Source organism: Heliconius melpomene, chromosome 13 (assembly GCF_056956725.1).
Source record: "Heliconius melpomene rosina isolate 202511_hmr_F chromosome 13, ASM5695672v1, whole genome shotgun sequence".
Classification (NCBI taxonomy): Eukaryota; Metazoa; Arthropoda; class Insecta; order Lepidoptera; family Nymphalidae; genus Heliconius; species Heliconius melpomene.
In genome coordinates this window covers 10,073,004-10,093,718 of record NC_140401.1, presented here as the reverse complement: position 1 = coordinate 10,093,718, position 20,715 = coordinate 10,073,004, and the positions used below count along the sequence as shown (strand labels likewise).

General features: G+C 33.7%; 1 protein-coding gene across 8 annotated transcripts in view; it reads right to left on the bottom strand.

The window, feature by feature from the left end:
- LOC146532910 (uncharacterized protein ZK1073.1) overlaps positions 1-20,715 on the bottom strand; it is a 47,069-nt gene that overhangs the window by 15,000 nt on the left and 11,354 nt on the right. The window contains exon 1 of one of the 8 annotated variants that reach the window (XM_085195877.1): positions 6,979-7,135. The exons of the other annotated variants lie outside the window; for them this stretch is intronic. Coding sequence (XP_085052003.1) covers positions 6,979-7,008 — 30 coding nt within the window. The 5' untranslated portion in view covers positions 7,009-7,135. Of the gene's footprint in view, positions 1-6,978; positions 7,136-20,715 lie in introns of those variants that run through there. 8 annotated transcript variants of the gene reach the window in all.

Genomic DNA, 20,715 nt, shown 5'->3' with positions numbered 1-20,715 from the left:
TTGTGGGCTTTAGCATCGGGGTGATGCTAATGATACGAGACTTAATATTGAACTCCTTTATTGCATATTTAATTTGGTTATTTATACGCTACAAAACAATAGTGGAACATAATTTCACAATTGTATTTGTAGCGAATAAATTCAGGTTGCTGATATAGCGTGTTTATACAGAATATAATAAGACTAGTGCAATACCCCTACAATACTCCCCCCCTTTGGGAAAAAAATGTACAAAAATAAATATAAAATAACAAAAATTAATTGTTTAAAAATCAAATCGAACTACAGGTTTAATTGTTCGGCCTGACCTAGTGACTTGAAGCGGTGTTTTGCTGTCGTAGGCTCCTGCGTTTGCGCATTGTTGTCGTCCTGCTGATGTTGCATTCGTGGAGTCATCGCCTTTGTTTATAACGAAGGCTGGCTTAAGTCGGTCAATCGATATGACAGCTGTTTTATTGGAGCGTTGAACTTTAAAGTATTTTTCATGTTTTTCCAAAACTTTGTAGGGGCCCTCGTATGGTGCGATCAGTGGTTTTCTTACAGCGTCGGTCCTGATAAACACATAGTCGCATGTACTCATATCTTTGAACACGAAACTGTTGTCTTTGTTCTTCCGCTCATACGATGTTGGCTTGACGTTGTGAAAAATACGACGTAACTGTTGAACAAACTCTTCTGACGAGGTTATGTTGTTTTCTTTAATGACGTCAAAAAATATTCCGGGAATTTTAATATTCGTACCGTATACCATTTGTGAAGGGCTGACTTCACTACCATCTCGAATTGCGGTGCGAAGTCCTAATAGTACAGTAGGTAACTCTTGTGACCAATTAGTAGAATTACCGCGTGCAATAATAGCTGTTTTCAAAGTTCTATGCCATCTCTCCACTATTCCGTTTGACTGCGGATGATAACTTGTTGTTCGAAGTTTTTTAATTCCTAGTAGTTTTGACAAGGATGAGAAAAGATTTGACTCAAATTGACGTCCTTGATCTGTTGTTATCCTTAATGGACATCCGAATCTTGAGATCCACATGTTGTAAAACTTCCTTGCCACTGTTTCGGCGGTAGCTTCGGCTACCGGGGCTGCCTCCGGCCACCGAGTAAATCGGTCAATAAACGTAACAATGTATCGGTTATTATTAGATATAGGTAAAGGTCCCACAATATCGATGTGCACATGTTCAAATCGTTCAGATTCGGGGAACTGCATGAGTGTCGAATTATTGTAACGCGTGATTTTCGCTTTTTGACAAGATACGCATTGTTTTGCCCACGTACTAGCGTCTTTATTCATTCCAGGCCAGAAATAATGATACGTTAACATTTTTCTCGTCGCTCTGACGCCTGGGTGCGTTACGTCATGTAATGTACTGAATATTTCATTTCGAAATACTCGCGGTACATACGGTCGAATTGCACTTGTCGACACTTCGCAGTATAATTCTTTGTTGCATGGTAAGGTGATTTTTTTTCCATTTCAGCTTATCATTCTGTAACAGTTTTTTTAATTCTGGGTCCACTATTTGTTGAGTCGCAATATCGCTCCATTCTATTTTATTTGGACAATTAATCTGCGATACGCGGGATAATGCGTCAGCTACTGCATTTTCGGCTCCGGAGACGTGTTGAATTTCGGATGTGAATTGAGATATGTAGTCTAATTGTCTTAGTCGTCTCGGTGATATTTTTTCTTTAGAAACAGATTGTTTTTGCTTGAACATGTAAGTTAATGGCTTGTGATCTGTGTACACAATAATTTCATGTCCTTCACAATAATTTTGGAAGTGACATATCGCCATATAAATTGCCAACAGCTCTCTATCGTAGGTGCTGTATGCTTGTTGAGCTTGAGATAGAGCTTTGGAGAAAAAAGCAATAGGTTTCCATTCGTTCTTTAATTGTTGCTGCAGAACGGCTCCGACGCATGTTTGAGATGCGTCTGTCATTATCGACAGCGGTGCGTGCGGAGAGGGTGGAATCAGCGCAATGGCTCTTTTTAAGCTATCCTTGCACTGATTGAAAGCTTCCCTAGTTTCGTCGTTCCACTCGATTGTGCGATTGTCTCTCTTTGAAGTTCGGCCACACATGTATTTATTTAACGGCGCTTGATGTGTAGCTGCGTTCGAGATGCTTGTACGATAAAAATTGAGCATCCCTAGGAATCGCTTTAAATCACGAATTGTCTTCGGTAGGGGATACTCGTCAATTGCCTTTACTCTACTTGATAATGGAGTTATACCTTCTGGCGAAATTCTGTAACCGAGGAAATCTATTTCAGACTGGCCATATATGCATTTCTCTGTATTTATCGTAATACCATGTTTACTTAAACGGCAAAATACTTCCTCAATATGTTCTCGGTGAAGATCTTCAGACTCAGACGCAATTAAAATGTCGTCGACAAAACAAAATACATAGTCGAGGCCACGCATTATGTCGTTCATGAAACGCATGAATGTTTGACCGGCATTGCGTAGTCCGAAGGGCATACGTGGAAACTCAAAAAGGCCAAATGGAGTAATTATAGAGATCTTGACTAACCATAAGGACGGCTCTTATAGAGCTCGGTAATCGCTGCAGCCATAAACTGTGTAGTGTTGAGTCAGCGACATTCGCATTCCTTGCTAATTCGGACATCTTTCGTAGTAGCTGTGACGGCTTTTGATCGCCTAAATCCATCTCGCTTATTAACTTTTGAAATTGACGCTCAGCGGATTCTTCATAAATTGACAATAACCTTTGCTTTATTTTGTCATACTTTTGTTCGGACGGCGGATTCAGTAACAGATCACCTATGTGTTGAATAGATTCCCTACTTAGTTTCGAGATAACTAAGTGGAATTTAGTTTCGTCCCCCTGCTTTTGCGCTTTTACAATGGACTCGAACTGAGCAAACCACAGTCGTGGCATTTCAGGCCAGAAATCAGGTATCCTGGCTACGATACTTATGGCTGATATCTCTGGTGGCGTTTCTATGTTTGATGGAGTAAGTCCCGGGCCGGGAAAATTAACTTGTTGCTGTATCGGAGCGTCAGGCATCAATGGGTGAAACATCTTGACCCTTTAACTTCCCGAAAATCTCTATATATAGGACTTGGTAATTCGTTGCCTCTTGAAATTCTAACCGGTGAGACCCGCTTGTGGGAGGCCGATTAGAATGTGCACTCACCAATCCTATGAAGATTTACGTCGGACAGTAGTTGGGTTCGTCAGACTGACGTCGGGGTCACCAATGTGGGCTTTAGCATCGGGGTGATGCTAATGATACGAGACTTAATATTGAACTCCTTTATTGCATATTTAATTTGGTTATTTATACGCTACAAAACAATAGTGGAACATAATTTCACAATTGTATTTGTAGCGAATAAATTCAGGTTGCTGATATAGCGTGTTTATACAGAATATAATAAGACTAGTGCAATACCCCTACAATATCATTGAAATCAAAAAATCGTGATTAAAAGAAAATAAGATTTATACTTTAAGACGATTTTATAAAAATGAAAGTTTAAAAATATAGATATAAAATAACACCCACATCGGCCACTGAAACGAATTGTTTACTAATAAACTTTGACCTTGACGTTTAAGAACACGTACCTCTCGTTGTTGTTACCAAAACAGTGCAAATAACCTTTTAATTACCTATCTATTTACAATAAAATCATTTAAAATTGCAATTTTAATTAGTTTTATTTACCTATATAATGGCATAACGGCTCAGCGTTAATAATTTATTTATCTCGGTGGGAATCGAACTCACAGTGGTAAAAGCTACCACTGTGAGTGAGAAATGTTAGGTATTTTGTGGTATTGGCTAGGAGAGGAAGTGCCGTAACTCAACACCGCGCTTTGTCTCATCAGAGCAGGGCAATGAAAATAGTTTATTCAATCAAAAATATTTATATCATTATATTTCAAGACTTGGTCATATAAATAAAAACACAAGATATTGCCATGACAACTTAAACGTATCACTAAATTATATTTTAGCTTCACGCTGTATCCCGCGCACACTTAGCATGGTATCTAGAGGGAACTTACATGGTATCTAGGGGACACTTCGTTCCCCATTTATTGCATAATATTAGAGAAATTGCGTGTTGAGTAGCGGAACTCAACTGAAAGAAATGAAAATAATTAATGTCCCTGACTTGGAATCGAACCTACAATGTTTTAGTATACGTATATTTATATTATAATAAGTTTTCCTTAATGGATTTCTTGTTTAAAATAATACGATCCACGTTAACAAAGTGCAGATTTCAATCATGTGAAGAGTTAAAACAAAACAGATGATTATTGACCTCTACTCCACTGACAGGCTGACTAATTGAAATATGGAGTATTTTCGGATGAAATATATGAAAGGTACATAGCGCAGTAGGGCAACGTCTGACAGCAATGTAAGTGCGACGGTTACTGATTTGATTCCCTCTAATGAATTATTTTCAGTTTTCCACTCTGGTGGTTTTAACAATTTCGGCGTTAAGTTCCGCCATTCTACATGCTATATAAAATTCGGGCGAAAAAGCGGTGAATGAAGTGTCTTAACACCAGGCCCACGATGCCTATCCTGCTGTATTTGGGATATAGAGCAATGCCTAAATAAATATTTTCAATATAGATAATTATAAAAATACAAATATTCAGACTTGGCAATACTCTTAAGTGTAGCTTCATCAATCTCATAAGTGTAAAAACGTAACTTAATATATTTTCTATGTTGGAAGTTGGAAAAAAACCTGGAAAAATCTTTTCCTCATATAGATAGACAAAGTCGTACGATGTTGACTTCTAAGATACCAGTAAAAAGGAAGAAAGTAATGACTTATTCCTAAATTCTTTCTGCTTTACAGCAAAATTTAAAATAAAACTTCTGACAACAAAAGTCAATAGGCCTTCCACACCGCGGGGTTAATTGGACGCTATCAATGGCGTCGATACGTCAAATGAAGCCGATACTAACGAACTAGGGACTATTAGGCGTTTCCTGGCATCCTACTCAGTATATTTTCATCTTAGTTTCCCGAATTGTCAATTTTTGAAGGAACTTCTTCCTTCTAAAGTTTGTGGAAAAGGGGGAATGTCTTAACACTAGGCTTCCTTGCCATGCGGGAAAAAGCGTGAAAATATTTTTTAGGTACTAATAGACACCATCTTGGTACTGATACTGAAATACAAACAGTAGAGTCGCACTGAGAAAAGTAATTTGGCTTTTAACTAACATTAAATAGACGTAATCAATTAATTAACAATTCTAGTTGAGGCACGTAATAAAACTCTTTTTATTTAAACAAAAGAATTTGTTAGGGCTTGGAAAGTATGCTAAAAGTAATTAGCAAAGCTCCATAATTTGCAAGCCATTACTGAAATGCTTAAATACCTACAAATACCGTCGTTTGCAAAAGAAATTAAAATAAAAGAAGAATAGGGCTAAGGCTTGGTTGACATTCGGGGAATGGATTATTTTCATTTCCCCGCTCTACTCTGGTAAGAAGACAAAGAGCGGCGTTGAACTCCGCTCAACATGTAATGTCTCAAAAATTGGACAAATATAATGCTTAATGTGGAATAAGTAAAGCCAATAAAAAGGAAATGACACGGCTCACGTACACGTCGACATGACGTTTTGATGGGCTTAACGTACATTTACAAGAAAGGTAATATTAAAATTAAAATTCCTTCACTGATCTACTTAAGTGAAGCGTGAAGTTGGTTTTGCTTCCAAATACATGAAGTTGGTTTTGGATCCAGAAATAACAACAAAAAACCGGCACATTGTCTGACTGTAAACGAGATTTTTGTGGATTCGATTCCCACTCATGGAATAAATTATTTTCATTTCTCCGATTTGGTAATAAGACAAAACGTGGCGTTAACTTCTGCTTCGCAACACGCAATGTCTCGAAAATTAGGCTAGTAAGTAAAAAGTAGTAAACGAAATGTCTTAAAACTAGGTTCCCTCTGCGTTCAATGCTATCCGGTTAAAATAAGGAAGATATATTAATAGATATTTCTCATACATTAAATAGGTTACGACTTAAGACAACAATTTAGCTGAAGTGAGACGCATTTACGGAGCAAGTAATTGACCCCAGCGAACCATTTACAACCGCCCACTCTGAGTTTACCACGCTTGTAGTATCTATAGGATAAAGAGCATTTATCTAAGAATAATCAATATTTTATTATATAAATTTTCTATTTTTAAATATCATTCCACATATAACATATAGCGTGGGCAGAAGAACTCTAGTGCTAAGACACTCCGTTTCCCAGTTTCCGATACTTTTGCGTGTTGGGTGGTGGAACTCAACCTCAAATAAAATTTAAGAATGAAAGTAGTAAAAAAATCAAATTCAAATAATATTTTAATCAGCCATACAAAATGAATGAACTGAAGGAAAGCTATGTCTATATACTATTTATTTTTCACGCAGTATCTAAGGTAGTGAAAATATTAAATATTTAATTCCCCCAAGTGGGAATCGAACCCACAACCGCGTTTACACCCGCTTGTGCCCCTGCGCCACAACGATCTTAGGCTTATGCCATATTAATTTTAGATCTATATAGATTATAGTAGCGCAGATATTTATCTCAAGTGAATAACAAAACAATCGATAATTTTTTGTTAAAACCACTAAGTATATTTATGATATGTTATTTTTAAACTATAATATAAATTATAGCAATATTTTGACACAATTGGAACGTACACTATGATTGTATATTTTAAACCCATTCCTGAAATGTTTTTAAATATATTTAAACTTTTGAACTGGTCTGGTTGCACAAACTTCGGGATTAGGTTACGCTTATCTACATTTAATGTATTTATTTGAAAAAGAAAATAAAATACAAAGAAAACATTTAAAATTAACGTTTGAATTTTAAATGCGGAAACAACATAAGTTTTATTTATAGTGTTTATAAAATAATCATTTGAAGACCTATGATAGGACGTACCTGTTGTAATTTATCATCTCCTTCACTCATTTTAATATAAACAGATATGAAATAAAGAAATTTACTGATAAACTTAAAATATTCCTTCACGCGGGCGTATCGCTTCAGAGCCTGGAGTGCAATGGGCAGCGACTTCGGACGGTCGGTTAACGTACTGCCAGACTTGGAAAATTACAGGGAAAATTTTACTTTTTTCTATATTTCTTTCTACCTTTTCTACCAATTTTTTTATAATAATACATTTATACACAAATAAAATTATAATTATGTTCTACAAACTTATTTTTTTACGAGTGATATTTTGGAAAGCGATTCGGATTCGGATTCAATCGTCACACAAATGATTGCCTAATATATTACAATATTTTTCGTTTTCCAAAATCCACAGTTTTGCGTGTGTTTATAATATGTTTCTCTAAAAATTAATAGTTAGAAATATAAAAATACACTTTTCCAACAAAACACGAAGACGAATGTAAGTGAAATGAACATAAACTCGATATGTTTACTAGACGGCAATCCATGGCATGATCATCTTCCAATTCCCTCACCAGACCAGCTCGATGATACCATAATATTACATATACTAACCATAATAACCAAGTTTCATGATGATACAATAACTAAAAGTGCGTGTTATTTAGATTTTCAGATATTATTATAGAGATACGTAGGTACAGCTCGACCTAATAAAAACATGTGTGAAAAACTTAATGATCTTAAAAATAACGTGTATAAAATACACTTAGATAGTTCTATGAGTATATTTTAGTTTCATGATGATAAAACTATTGTGGCCTGTCGTGGCGTAGAAGCACAAGCGTGTGACTGTAACGCTACAGGTTTTGGGTTCGATTCCCTTTCGAGGAATGATGGAAATATTTTCATTTCTTCTCTCTAGTGTCAAGGCAAAGTTCCGCCATTCAACATGCATTGGCTCCAGAATTCGGCAGAAAGTGCCGAGCGAAGTATCTTAACTCTAGGCTCCCTCTGCCTACCCTACTACATGCAGGATACAGCGTGATGAAAAAAATTTATTCCAAATGGGTCAAATTCTGTTTCATACATTTTCTTTCACAGTTACGTTGTTATATGTCGATCTAATAAAAAGCTTTTAAAAAAAGGCTAAATAAAGGATTTGTTTATATATACTATCAAAAATTGTTTACCCACTTTTTTGCTATCTGTACTGAACGACGCAAGGCTAGAGGCTATTAGTAGTAATACAAAACTACATATATCAATCTATTGATAAATCTAATGATTATTCTATTTACAAACAGTATGCTAGTAATTAATTAACGCTAAACACACCCTTATATAAATAGTTGGAATGCTACAGTAGTTTTTCATTCGGGCAATTTTAATATTTACTTTTATTTTTATAACGGAGGGAAAACAACAGGGACAAAAACAATAGGGCTCAAGTAATAGGTATTTTAATTTTATTTATCATATTTATATGTAAAAAGTGTTCAAAAAGGAGAACGGAGTGAAATAGTCATAAAACAAAGCAAATGCATGCAGACAAACATAGCTTATAAATTATGCAACTAATTAAAACTGTGGACATTCTCTAAGCGAGTTTTCCTAGTGCTTATTTTTAGCTCACACAGACCTATTTTGAGCTGACACGTATTATAGTAGCTACACGGTGATAGTGGCTTCGATTCCCACTCGAAGTCTATTGAGATAAAATCTAGATTTTTTAATTTTTAAGGCAAATTCGTTTACGTAGACTATACAACGTTAAATCGGTGCTATATGCCAAATTTCGGCGTCTATCATACGCAATCCGTCTACACATCCTCTGCCAGTCCCACTCAGTACCGAAAAAAAAACTGCCTAATATTATTAACAATAGCCAATGATGCTTACTTAATATTTTTTTAAATTATAAAAGCAAAAAAATTAAAAGTATTTTGGTAGAAGACACTTGCATTAAAGAAGAAACATAAATTTGAAAATGTGTTTAAATTTCAATTTCAATATGCGTTTCCAATACTAGGTCATCTGTCTATCAGCTAATAGGCGGTACCTACATACGTCTATTCTTCTAAGTTCCGAGAAATAAATTTGCAATAATACAATAGTTTCGTACGTTTTATTGTTTTTATTTATTTAGGTATAAAAACACATAAATAATAATAAAGAAAACTAAGAATAATATACAAATTCTTTTATAAGATATTCGAAGATGTAAACTGTAAAAGAAAAAACAATTTTACTGACATTGTTTCTAAATATTATTTCCGAATTTTGCATAACGCAAAGAAAACTTTAGTGGGTGGTCAATTTATCGTCAATTTGAAACATCAAGTGAATTCAAACCTTTATAATTTGCCAACTACGCCGTGATGACTTCCAAGGCAATGATTCTTAAGTGACTTTATTATAAACCAAAACAATATTCCATAATTTAGTCTATTCCTCTCAGCCTATAGGAAAGTATGGCACTCTAGCGTTCTTAATTAACTCTGAAAGCTATCTGCCTCATAATTGGTTCAGAATTACATTACTATTGCTATATGGAGCGGAAATTATTTCCTTAAACGTAGGGGATATAAAATTAAAAGCTTATTTATCTATCTATACTTATAATATAAGGCTGAAAGAATTTTTTAAATGGAATTCAGACTGCCTCGCTTTGATTTACCAGAGTGAATGTGACGGGAATTGGAGAGAATTTTAAGAATTTTCATTTCCTTAAGTGGGAATCGAACCCACAACTATCGTATTTACAATAAGACGCTGTCCTACTACATCACGTTATCTCCGATGAATGGATTCAAATAAAATTTCGTTTCAATGTCCAAATCCCTCGGAAGATATAAAAATATTAGCAAGCCATGTTTTATTATCTTTGCTATATAATATGTAGGAATATTATATGTCATAATTTGTATTTTAAATAGTGATCAGAGTCTTATTAAAAATAATAATTTAATTATGATTATTATATATAAAATAAAATAACAACGCCATCTAATTTACTAAGCGAAAGCTCGCCTTGTACATTGGTTTTGAGCTTAGACAGCTATTTAGTTACAAAGCTCTACTCTTGGTGGCGCTAGTGTACTTATTATAGAAGGACGACCACCGTATTATACCCTTAATTATTTATTTTATGTAGCTTCACACTGTATCCTTGCAAATAGCAGGGTATGGAGTGTCCATTCAAATTCAAATTCAAATTCAAAATATTCTTTATTCAAATAAACTTTTGAATCGTCGAATGTACATGTCAACAAAAAGCTACCACCGGTTCGGAAAGCAGTTCTGCTGAGAAGAGCCGGCAAGAAACTCAACAGTTGCTCTTTTTAAAGTCAATGGTATATTTTACTATTACATTAGCTGGCAGCTATCCTGCCTAACATTCAATAGACATTAATTCCATACATGCTTATCCTCTAAATATTCTTGAACAGTGTAATAAGCTTTACTTGTTAGAATTTTTTTTACAGATATTTTAAATTTTGGAATTTCCAATAGGAACCTAGTGCTAAGACACTCCGTTCACCATTTTCAACCAAATTCTGAAAACATTCTTCATTGAGGGCGGAATCCATTCCCCCGAGTGAGAATCGAATTCACAGCCTTTGCGTTTACAAACATAGTGTGTGTGTAGGCGGTTGTGTTAAAACGAAATTAAACAACCGAAAACCTTTTTGTTGGAAGCCTTTCCAGGTCGTCGTGACGCAACATCTGACTGTAAAATTAATTATTTTCATTTCTTCTTTCTGGTATTGGTCAGCTTTACAGGAGACACTAGAACAGAAAGTATGTTTACGGAATAAAGATTGTCATACTAATTATTTTATTAAAAAACAAACTAAAGAAGAGAAAGAGAAATTTCAGTGAAAGATACAGACAGAACCTCTAAAGCCACAAGCAGTTAATATGGATATCCATTTTATTTTCACACAGACGTTGTAATTTATGACAATTGAGGACTTCAACATGAGATAGCTAATTGTATTTGCATGCAATTTCCTACGTCTCTTCTCATCAGGATAACTCGTTTCCTATATAAGCCATGGAAGCTTAGGGCTGACATTTTATATTTCAGCTTATTTAAATACTTATAGTATTAATATATTTAAAAATTTTCTTAGAATAAGAAAAATATGTAGGTATATAAAATTTTTGATTACAAACAAAATTGTAAAAAGCGTACAAGAATTTCGACAAAAGCTAGTTATGCACTCACCCAAACCCTCAGTATTAGGTTAAGCGAGATTATTCCGCTGGCTCAGCGAGACCACCGGAGTATTCCCATTATTGTTATAAGCACTTTTATTGTTTCGTAAAATTCATGTTAAATGTCGCAATACATTATAACTTTTGTAATACAAATACTTTTAACTTTAAGAATTAATATTGTTGTGATCTCCAAATCGATCAGACGTATTAAATAGTTTTAATTTAAATTAGTATTTTATTTTTAAAAAAGTAAATTCTCAATTAGAAAGTTTAACTGGCGCAGCCGGTAGGATAGTCTATCAAAGGTCTGCGTGTCTTGTAGATTTGGGTGTCCAAATTCGCCCAAAAATCGCGAGTACAGTGCGAATAGACTTAGGCTATCCACGAACCAAAGAAATAAGTTGAACAAGAAGATGGGATCAGCGATCGGTCGGTGAGTAAAACTCTTTGCCTTCCTTTTTCTTATATTCCCACATTCTATTTGAGATTTACAATAAATATAAGTGGCGTTATTTTGGGATTGAACGTCTCGCATTATAACGTATCTGGTTTTAATATAAAACTCTATTAAACCTGTAGTTCTAAGAAAAGTATCTCCATAGACTAATTAACGTCTAGAAGTAATATTATTAAAATATTTTAGTAATTAAAGAAAAATATATATATAATAATTAATGATCTAAAAATCGATCGTAATTGTTTTTATGTATTATGAAATAAAATAAAAAAAAAAATAATTATTATTTTATTGTGTTTTATTTTCCTACTATTTTTATATTTTTAATTTACTGTGTGCTATTTTATATACATAATTGTTGTATGTGTTTTTGATATATTTTATATTTTTGTGTGTGTTAAATTAGTTAAAAATAATTGTAATTGATTTGAAACTTCAGAGCTCTCTATTAATTTTTACTCTACAAAATGGAACAATCGCGAGAAATTCCTTTAGCGTCAAATACCGTAGTACCAATACCCAATGAAATGTTACGACTAATTCCTCTTTTCGGTGGCGACAAAAGAATATTAAATTTATTTTTTAGAAAATGTGAGTACATTATAAATAAATTTCGTGGTCATCAGCAGCAGAATATTTATGTTTTACATGCTATAACTAGTAGATTAATAGATGATGCCGCCGCGTTGTTATCTGAACGTGAGGATATAGAGACGTGGCCTGAGTTAAAAGAATTATTGGAACAACATTTTGGTGACCCTCGTAGCGAAGAATGTATAAAAATTTCTCTCGAATCATGTAAAATTAAATCAGGGGAAAGTTATTTAGAGTTTTGTAACAGAATACAAAATATTCGATCCCTGTTAATATCTAAAGTAAATTTATCGGCAGATGAAGAAGTTAAAAATGCGAAAATTGCTATTTATAACCACACAGCCTTAAATGTTTTTCTCTATAATTTACCAGAAAATATGGTGCGTATTGTGAGACTTAAATCACCTAGTACATTAGAACAAGCTCTATCAATAGTTTTAGAGGAGGTTAATTTTCATGAACAATATCAACTTCGTAATCGCATTCTTAATAATTCAACGGCCCCGAGGCCAACACCTAACGTCGCAGGGTCGTCATTTACACAAAATAATCTTACCCCTCAGCAAAAATTTAATTTTGGAATCCATACTATTAGACCTCAATTTACACAACAACCAAAATTTGAATATAAACCGCAGCAAACATTACTAAAGCCTCAACCGTTCGGGTATAGGCCTCCCCAAAATCCACAATTCGGATATAGGCCTCCCCAAAATCCACAATTCGGGTATAGGCCTCCCCAAAATCCACAATTCGGGTATAGGCCACCCCAAAATCCGCAATTTGGGTATAAGCATCCCCAAAATCGTACTATGACACCACAACAGTTTGGTCAAAGACCACCTCAGAATAACCGCTTAGAATCAACTGACATATCTATGAGAACGGCACCTCCGCGACCTCAAATAGCGCAACAAGGTTTTAGGTTAAATGAAACTGATTTACAAAATGAAAATTTGGAATACGACTATTACTACGATTATGATCCTTATGACTATATGAATTACGAACCGTATGTTGAGGACGTGCCTTATGCACCTATTGACGAAATAGACAATTATATTGTAACTCCACCAGCCGAGGAAAATTTTCAAACAGAAGCCTCGCAAAAGAAGAAATCATAGAATTAAATTGTGACCCGAATCTTAAATTACCTCATATTTTTATTCCAGAAATTAATGCAAAATTAATGATTGATACTGGCAGCACTCGCTCGTTTATTAGCCCCCGTATTGCTTACCAATATTTTCATAATTTTATTAAATATGAACCTTTTAAAGTTATTAGCACACATGCTTCTAGCCTACACAAAGAAATTATTGAAATTCCCTTATTTCCGACTTTTAATACTACAGATTATCATAAATTTCATTTATATGATGTAGATGAACGCTATGACGGACTTATTGGAAACGATTTACTTAAACAATTGGACGCAATTATTGACCTCAAACATTTATTACTGAGAACTAAGACCACTGACATTCCTATAATTAATAATTTGAATTATCTCGTTCATTTACAACCTCGGTGTGAACAACGAGTAAAGATCCCTACTGATTTACACACGGGAGAAGCAGTAATTGAATTTAAAGAGTTTACACCTGGTATACGAATGCCTTCTGCATTAGTAAATTGTATTAATGGATATGCATCAACAATAATTCAAAACACTTTAGATAGACCTATGACTTTGACTATTAGCAAAGCGTTTAAAACATCGAGTATTAATATTTCAGAATGTAACTTCATACAAAATAATAACGAAACAATGACTGACACCGACGAAATATTGAAACAAAATTTAAAAAAACTTAGATTAGACCACACTAACGAAACTGAACGTACTAGAATACTAGAATTATGTCACGAATATAGGGATATATTTTATTGTGATGAACTACCCTTAAGTTTTACCAACGAAGTTAAACATAAAATCCGTACTAAGAGTGAAGATCCTATTTTTATAAGACCATATAGGCAAGCTCCTGCGCAAGCAGACGAAATTAATAGACAAGTTGAAAAATTACTCCAAGATAATGTAATAAGAGAATCACATTCCCCGTGGAATGCACCTGTTCATTTAGTTCCCAAAAAGCGTGATGCATCAGGTTTAGTAAAATGGCGTATGGTAGTCGATTATCGACGTCTTAATGAAGTGACTGTTGACGATCGTTACCCACTACCTAATATTACTGACCTACTGGACAAACTTGGCAAAAGCTTATACTTCACTACGCTTGACTTGGCAAGTGGTTACCATCAGATAGAGGTAGACGAGCAAGACATAAAGAAAACGGCTTTTAGCACGCAACATGGCCATTATGAATTCCTTAGAATGCCGTTTGGCTTAAAAACAGCCCCAGCAACATTCCAAAGGGCTATGGATAGTATATTAAGAGGGTTACAGGGAATACATTGTATGGTCTATTTAGATGATGTCATTATATTTTCAGCTAGCCTAGATGAACATATTCAAAAATTAAGAACCATTTTTGACCGACTTAGACAGACGAATTTAAAAATCCAACTAGATAAATCGGAATTTCTACGAAAAGAAGTAATTTACCTTGGACATACAATAACAAAAGACGGTCTTAAACCAAATGACGATAAAATTACTGCCGTATTAAATTACCCAATACCCAAGACGACAACTGAAATAAAATCGTTTTTAGGTCTCATTGGATATTATAGGCGGTTCATTAAAGATTTTGCTCATGTTACAAAACCATTAACGTCTTGCTTAAAAAAACGAAATAAAATTGTCTTAGATAAAAATTATATGGATGCATTCAACAAATGTAAGGAACTTTTAACAAATGCACCCCTCTTGCAGTATCCTGATTTTGATAAAACTTTTATTTTGACTACTGATGCTTCTAATGTCGCGTTAGGAGCAGTTCTATCCCAGGGTCCCATTGGTAGCGATAAACCAATCGCGTATGCTAGTCGTACCTTAAGTGACACGGAATCTCGATATAGTACAATAGAACGCGAATGTCTTGCTATTGTTTGGGCTATAAAACATTTTAGGCCATATCTTTATGGTAAGAAATTCATGATATACACCGATCATAAGCCTTTATCATGGCTGAACTCACAAAAAGATACAAGTAGTAAACTTACTCGTTGGCGCCTTCGACTTCAGGACTACGATTACGAAATAGTTTATAAAAAGGGAAACCAAAATTTAAATGCGGACGCTTTGTCAAGAATTAGAGTAAATGCCACACATTCAGACGATGAAAAAGACTCTATGATAGTAAATTTTGATAAGAAAGAGAAAGGGCTACGGCAACGCAATGACTCTAGTACAATGTCTATATCAGAATGTAGTTCTAGGGAAAAACCTATAACCCTTTCCGATTCCGAAACTTTATCAGTGCCGAGTTCACCTAGGACATGTGACTATCCGGTTAGGTCACCGTCTGAAACATCCAAAACAGACACAGTTCATTCCGCTAATATCATAGAATCGTCAGGTATACCAATATTGCACGAAGCAATAGACACAAAGCCTAATCAAATTCTAGTATATACATGGTTTAAGAATGATATACAAGTTCGCGATCTTTCACGTGAAAAGCAAAAGGTGTTAGAAGTATTTTTACCCACTTATAATAGAGATTTAGTTAAACAATTTTTAAAGGAGTATATTAAACCAAAAACCAAGTATTTCATTTATTTTGAAAATAATGAACATCGGAAACAGTTTACTAGTATTGTCATAGAATTATTTAGGAAGGATACCGTTCTATTATTCGAATGTACAGAGCGAGTAATTTTTATAGAAAATGAAAAAGAACAAAAAGCTATCGTATTAAAACATCACCAAGGTAAAACATGTCACCGCGGTATTAAGGAAACTCTAGCAAGTATACGTAGGAATTATTTTTGGCACAATATGCAAGAAACCATTTCAGCCATTATTAACGCTTGTGAAACATGCTGTAAAATGAAATACGATAGAAAACCTTTTAAACCTGTTTTACAGTTGACTCAAACACAAGACGCCCCGTTTCAAGAATTATTCATTGATCTTTTTCAGATAGAAGGAAATTACTATTTGACTATTATAGATGCATTTAGTAAATTGGGTCAAGCCATTTCAATAGATAATAGATCAACCGCGGAAGTAGTTCGTGCACTTATGAAATATTTTTCATTTTATGGTACCCCTAAAAAGATTAGTTCCGATCCTGGTAGCGAATTTAATAATGAATTAATGAAAGAATTTTTGAGTTTACATAAAATCGAAATCCATATCGGCTCCCCTAACAATTCTAATTCGATGGGATTGATTGAGCGTTTACATTCTACTATTAATGAAATTTATAGATGCGCGAAATACGAAGAGAAATGCACGGATGCAGCATCAGTGATGATGTATTCCATTATTGCCTATAATAGTTCTATCCATTCTGTCACAGGTCTAACCCCTTTCGAAGTAGTATTTGGTCATACGGATTCAAGTAGTTTATTTGATATAGATTTAGAGAAGCAATACATACAGCAATTGGTTAAAGATCATGCAAAACGTTTAAAAGTATTATATAAACACTTAGCCGAAAAAATGATTGAAATTAAGCAGAAGGTAAAGGAAAGTAGAGGTGGTGAAGATGAAATAGATCTTCCATTAGGAAAAATTATATTTACAAAGGACGTTAATAAACGGAAAAGCAAGGATAAACCGCGATATCATAAGGCCAAAATTATAGGAAAGGATTTAAATAATGTTATACCGATACAAATTGGTCAAAGAAAATCTAAAGTTCCCGTTAAAAATATAAAACGCCCTCCGCAGGTGGTGTTTGCTGATACTGATGATAATGGGTTCTGTGCTGGCCCTTCATCTGCAATCTCTTGAAAATAATCCAGGTGTGTATCCTGTAAAAGAAGGTCAGGCGTATCTTCAAACAGATTACTGGACTATAATTAAGGTTTTAAATTTAAATAAAATATATGATGATTTAAACTTTGTTATAAATAAATACAATGAATTTAACAATTTAATTAATAAAAATATTTCTTACTTACGTGATTTCCAAGTTGCAAGATTTCACGTTGAATATATTCGCGACATCACCGTACAGAAATATGAACAGCCAGTTCCACAAAAACGTTTCAAGAGAGGCCTTTTCAATCCATTGGGTTCTCTTATTAAAATTATTACTGGGAATTTAGACTATAATGATGCTGTAAGATATGAAAAAATCATTTCTCAGCTCGCAAATGATCAAACTAGAATGAGGAACAAATTTACTTTAATATCTAAAATGCTTGATAGTTTTATAAATACTACTGAAGTTTTGAATCAAAATTCTTTTGTATTAAATGAGCGTTTGAAAATTGTTGAATCTATGATCAAGGAGTTAGTTTCTAAGGATAATCATTTAGTGTATACCACATATATAGTAAGTCTTTTTAATTTGTTCGTAAGTAACTTTCGTACTATATTCATTAAGTTAGGAGAAATAGAGACTGCATTAGCTTTCAGTAAAATATCCATATTACATCAAAGTATTATTAATTCTACTGAACTATTACAACATTTAGTTTTAATATCTCAAACTGAAAATTTATTATATACGCCGAGTGCGGAAAATTTGGTAAAACTAGAGGAAACAATCAATATTAAATCATATATTAAGCAAAACCAGATTACGTTTATAGTGGAGATTCCAATTACAGATAACATTACTTATAATTATTATAAATTATATTCCTTACCTATTTTTCGTAAATCAGAAAATAAAACATTTTCCATTATCCCTAAATATCCCTACCTCTTGGCAAAGGGTACGAAATACTTACCGATCCTAAAACCATGCCGGTCACTTGCTGCTGGAGAACAATTCTTGTGTAACGAAGATCATCAAACTCTTTATCCTGAGATAACTTGTATCGAGCAGCTCTTAAAATTCGAAGATAACTTAACACAATGTGAACAAAGAGAGATTGACATAGAGAATATAAGGGTCCAAAGAATCACATCCGCAAGTTGGATACTATTTTCAAAATTTAGAAACACCCTAACTCAAACCTGTAATGGGGATGTCAATAAGTATTCTATTATTGGGACTTATGTTATGACCTTAGACGAACCATGTAATGTTGAGGTAAAGAATATAAAGATTCGTAGTCATGTCAACCTCATGGAGAGTGATCCTGTGGCAACCAAGCAAGATTTAGTTTTGCCACAGCTGCCTATGGCTAGAGCCCCTGTATTATCCAGTACACGCGTACTCAATATGAGAGGAATCAATTTGGATGAAGTAAAATATATGTCAGCGGTACTAAAGCAAAGTATTTTCAGTGATAGTGAAATCATTAATAGTGAAAGACATCCTAGAGTCAGTGAAATTTTAATTTACATCTTTATATTTTTATTTCTTTTATGTATACTCTCATTTTTACTTTATATTTTTCGTTCTAAAATCTTACATATAAATTGTTCGCGAAATCATCGGAAAGTTATTAAAAATGAACAACCCGATAATTTCGCACTTAGGGAGGGAGGAGTTATGCACTCACCCAAACCCTCAGTATTAGGTTAAGCGAGATTATTCCGCTGGCTCAGCGAGACCACCGGAGTATTCCCATTATTGTTATAAGCACTTTTATTGTTTCGTAAAATTCATGTTAAATGTCGCAATACATTATAACTTTTGTAATACAAATACTTTTAACTTTAAGAATTAATATTGTTGTGATCTCCAAATCGATCAGACGTATTAAATAGTTTTAATTTAAATTAGTATTTTATTTTTAAAAAAGTAAATTCTCAATTAGAAAGTTTAACTAGCTTGAGGGTAGGACAGTATTATAGAGTATATTTAATAATATAACCATAACACCCAAAAAAAGCTTAATTATTAAACTTAGTTATGATAACGTGGCGCACCTAAAGAATATATTTTTTTGCTTCACGCTGTACCCCGCACCTAGCAGGGTACGCAGAAGGCACCTGGGAACCTAGTGTTAAGACACTCCGTTCATCACTTTCCGCCGAATTTGGAGGATACATTCCTTGTTGCCAGAAACCAGCCTAGCCTACCAGCAAATGAAAATATTAAATTATATATTTTTTTTAATATTAAATTATATATTTTTTTCGAGGGAGAATCGACCTGTTTGAGACTGATGCCAAATAATAAATTATTTGCAATGGCATTTAAAAAAAAAAGTCAAATATCTATCAAATGAAAAGGCAAAAAAATACGTTGATAACTCAAAAATTTCGTAACCCTGAACCGCTTTTAATGAAACTCGAACCTAAACTGTAATTTCCTTGATATAAATCAAAAAGAATAATCTCATATGACTCTTAGTTTTCGAAAACATACATATACTCATGAAATTAAGCAAAAGGACTCTTTTTTGGAATCGGAAAAAATATTCTCAAAATATAAGAATATATCGTTCCCCTTTTCCCACTTATGTTTATATTACAAATAATAGTAGCACAGCGAACAAGGCCACGCATATATCTAAAAATACTCAAATTGCCTGTCTCATAGCATTAAATCGCTCTTACGAGGCAAATGTGTAGAAACATTGGTTTACATGTTGATTATTTAGTGTTGGTTGGTTGGACAGGGGGAACCTAGTGTTTATGTACTCCGTTCCCCACTTTTGGCCTCATTTAAGAAACGGTGCTTATTTAGTGACGAATCTTAACGCCGCGCTAAACCTTCTTACTTGAGCGAGGAAATAAAAAAAAACCATTCGCGAAATTGAGAATCAAACCCACATCGCGTATACAGTAACACCCTGTGCGCCACGACGGTGTCAACCCAATTTGATTACGCGGAAATTTTTGTTTACATTTGAAATACTATCCAATTGTAATTTGGGGAGCATGTTAAACAACTTGAGATGAAAATAAAGACTACAGGAACAAATCAATTAAGTGTTTTTTTTTTTATTACTTGTTTTAGTCTAAGCTGTATCAGTACCCATTACTTTGTATATGGGCTAATTTATTATGTTAATTCATATATAAAATTTACCAAATGTATTTGTTAAAGAAAGTTACTAGAAACGTAAATATTTAATATTAATTTCAGCCTGATACTTTTTACCGTTTGAAGTACGGAACTATAAAAAAAAAGAAAAAAATATTATTTTTCCATGGATTTCATGTAATCCTTCTCTTATTCTAAAAATAACTCACAATTTGTATCAATATAATCCCCTACAAACGTCTCAAAATAGTCCTTTAAGTGGGTGTGTCTTTAAAATGTATGATAACACATAATGTCTTTATAACACATTATTATTATTTTATTACAAAAATAATACTAACTCGTTATATTTTTAGCACAAAAATAAATTTTACTTAAAATAACTGAATGATGATACTAATAATTTCCTCTGCACCCCAAAGAAGTCGCAAGGAAAATGGAATGACTCAGGATGTATAAGCGACGGTTGTAGGTTCAATTCACACTCAATAGAACGTAAGTATATATATTTCA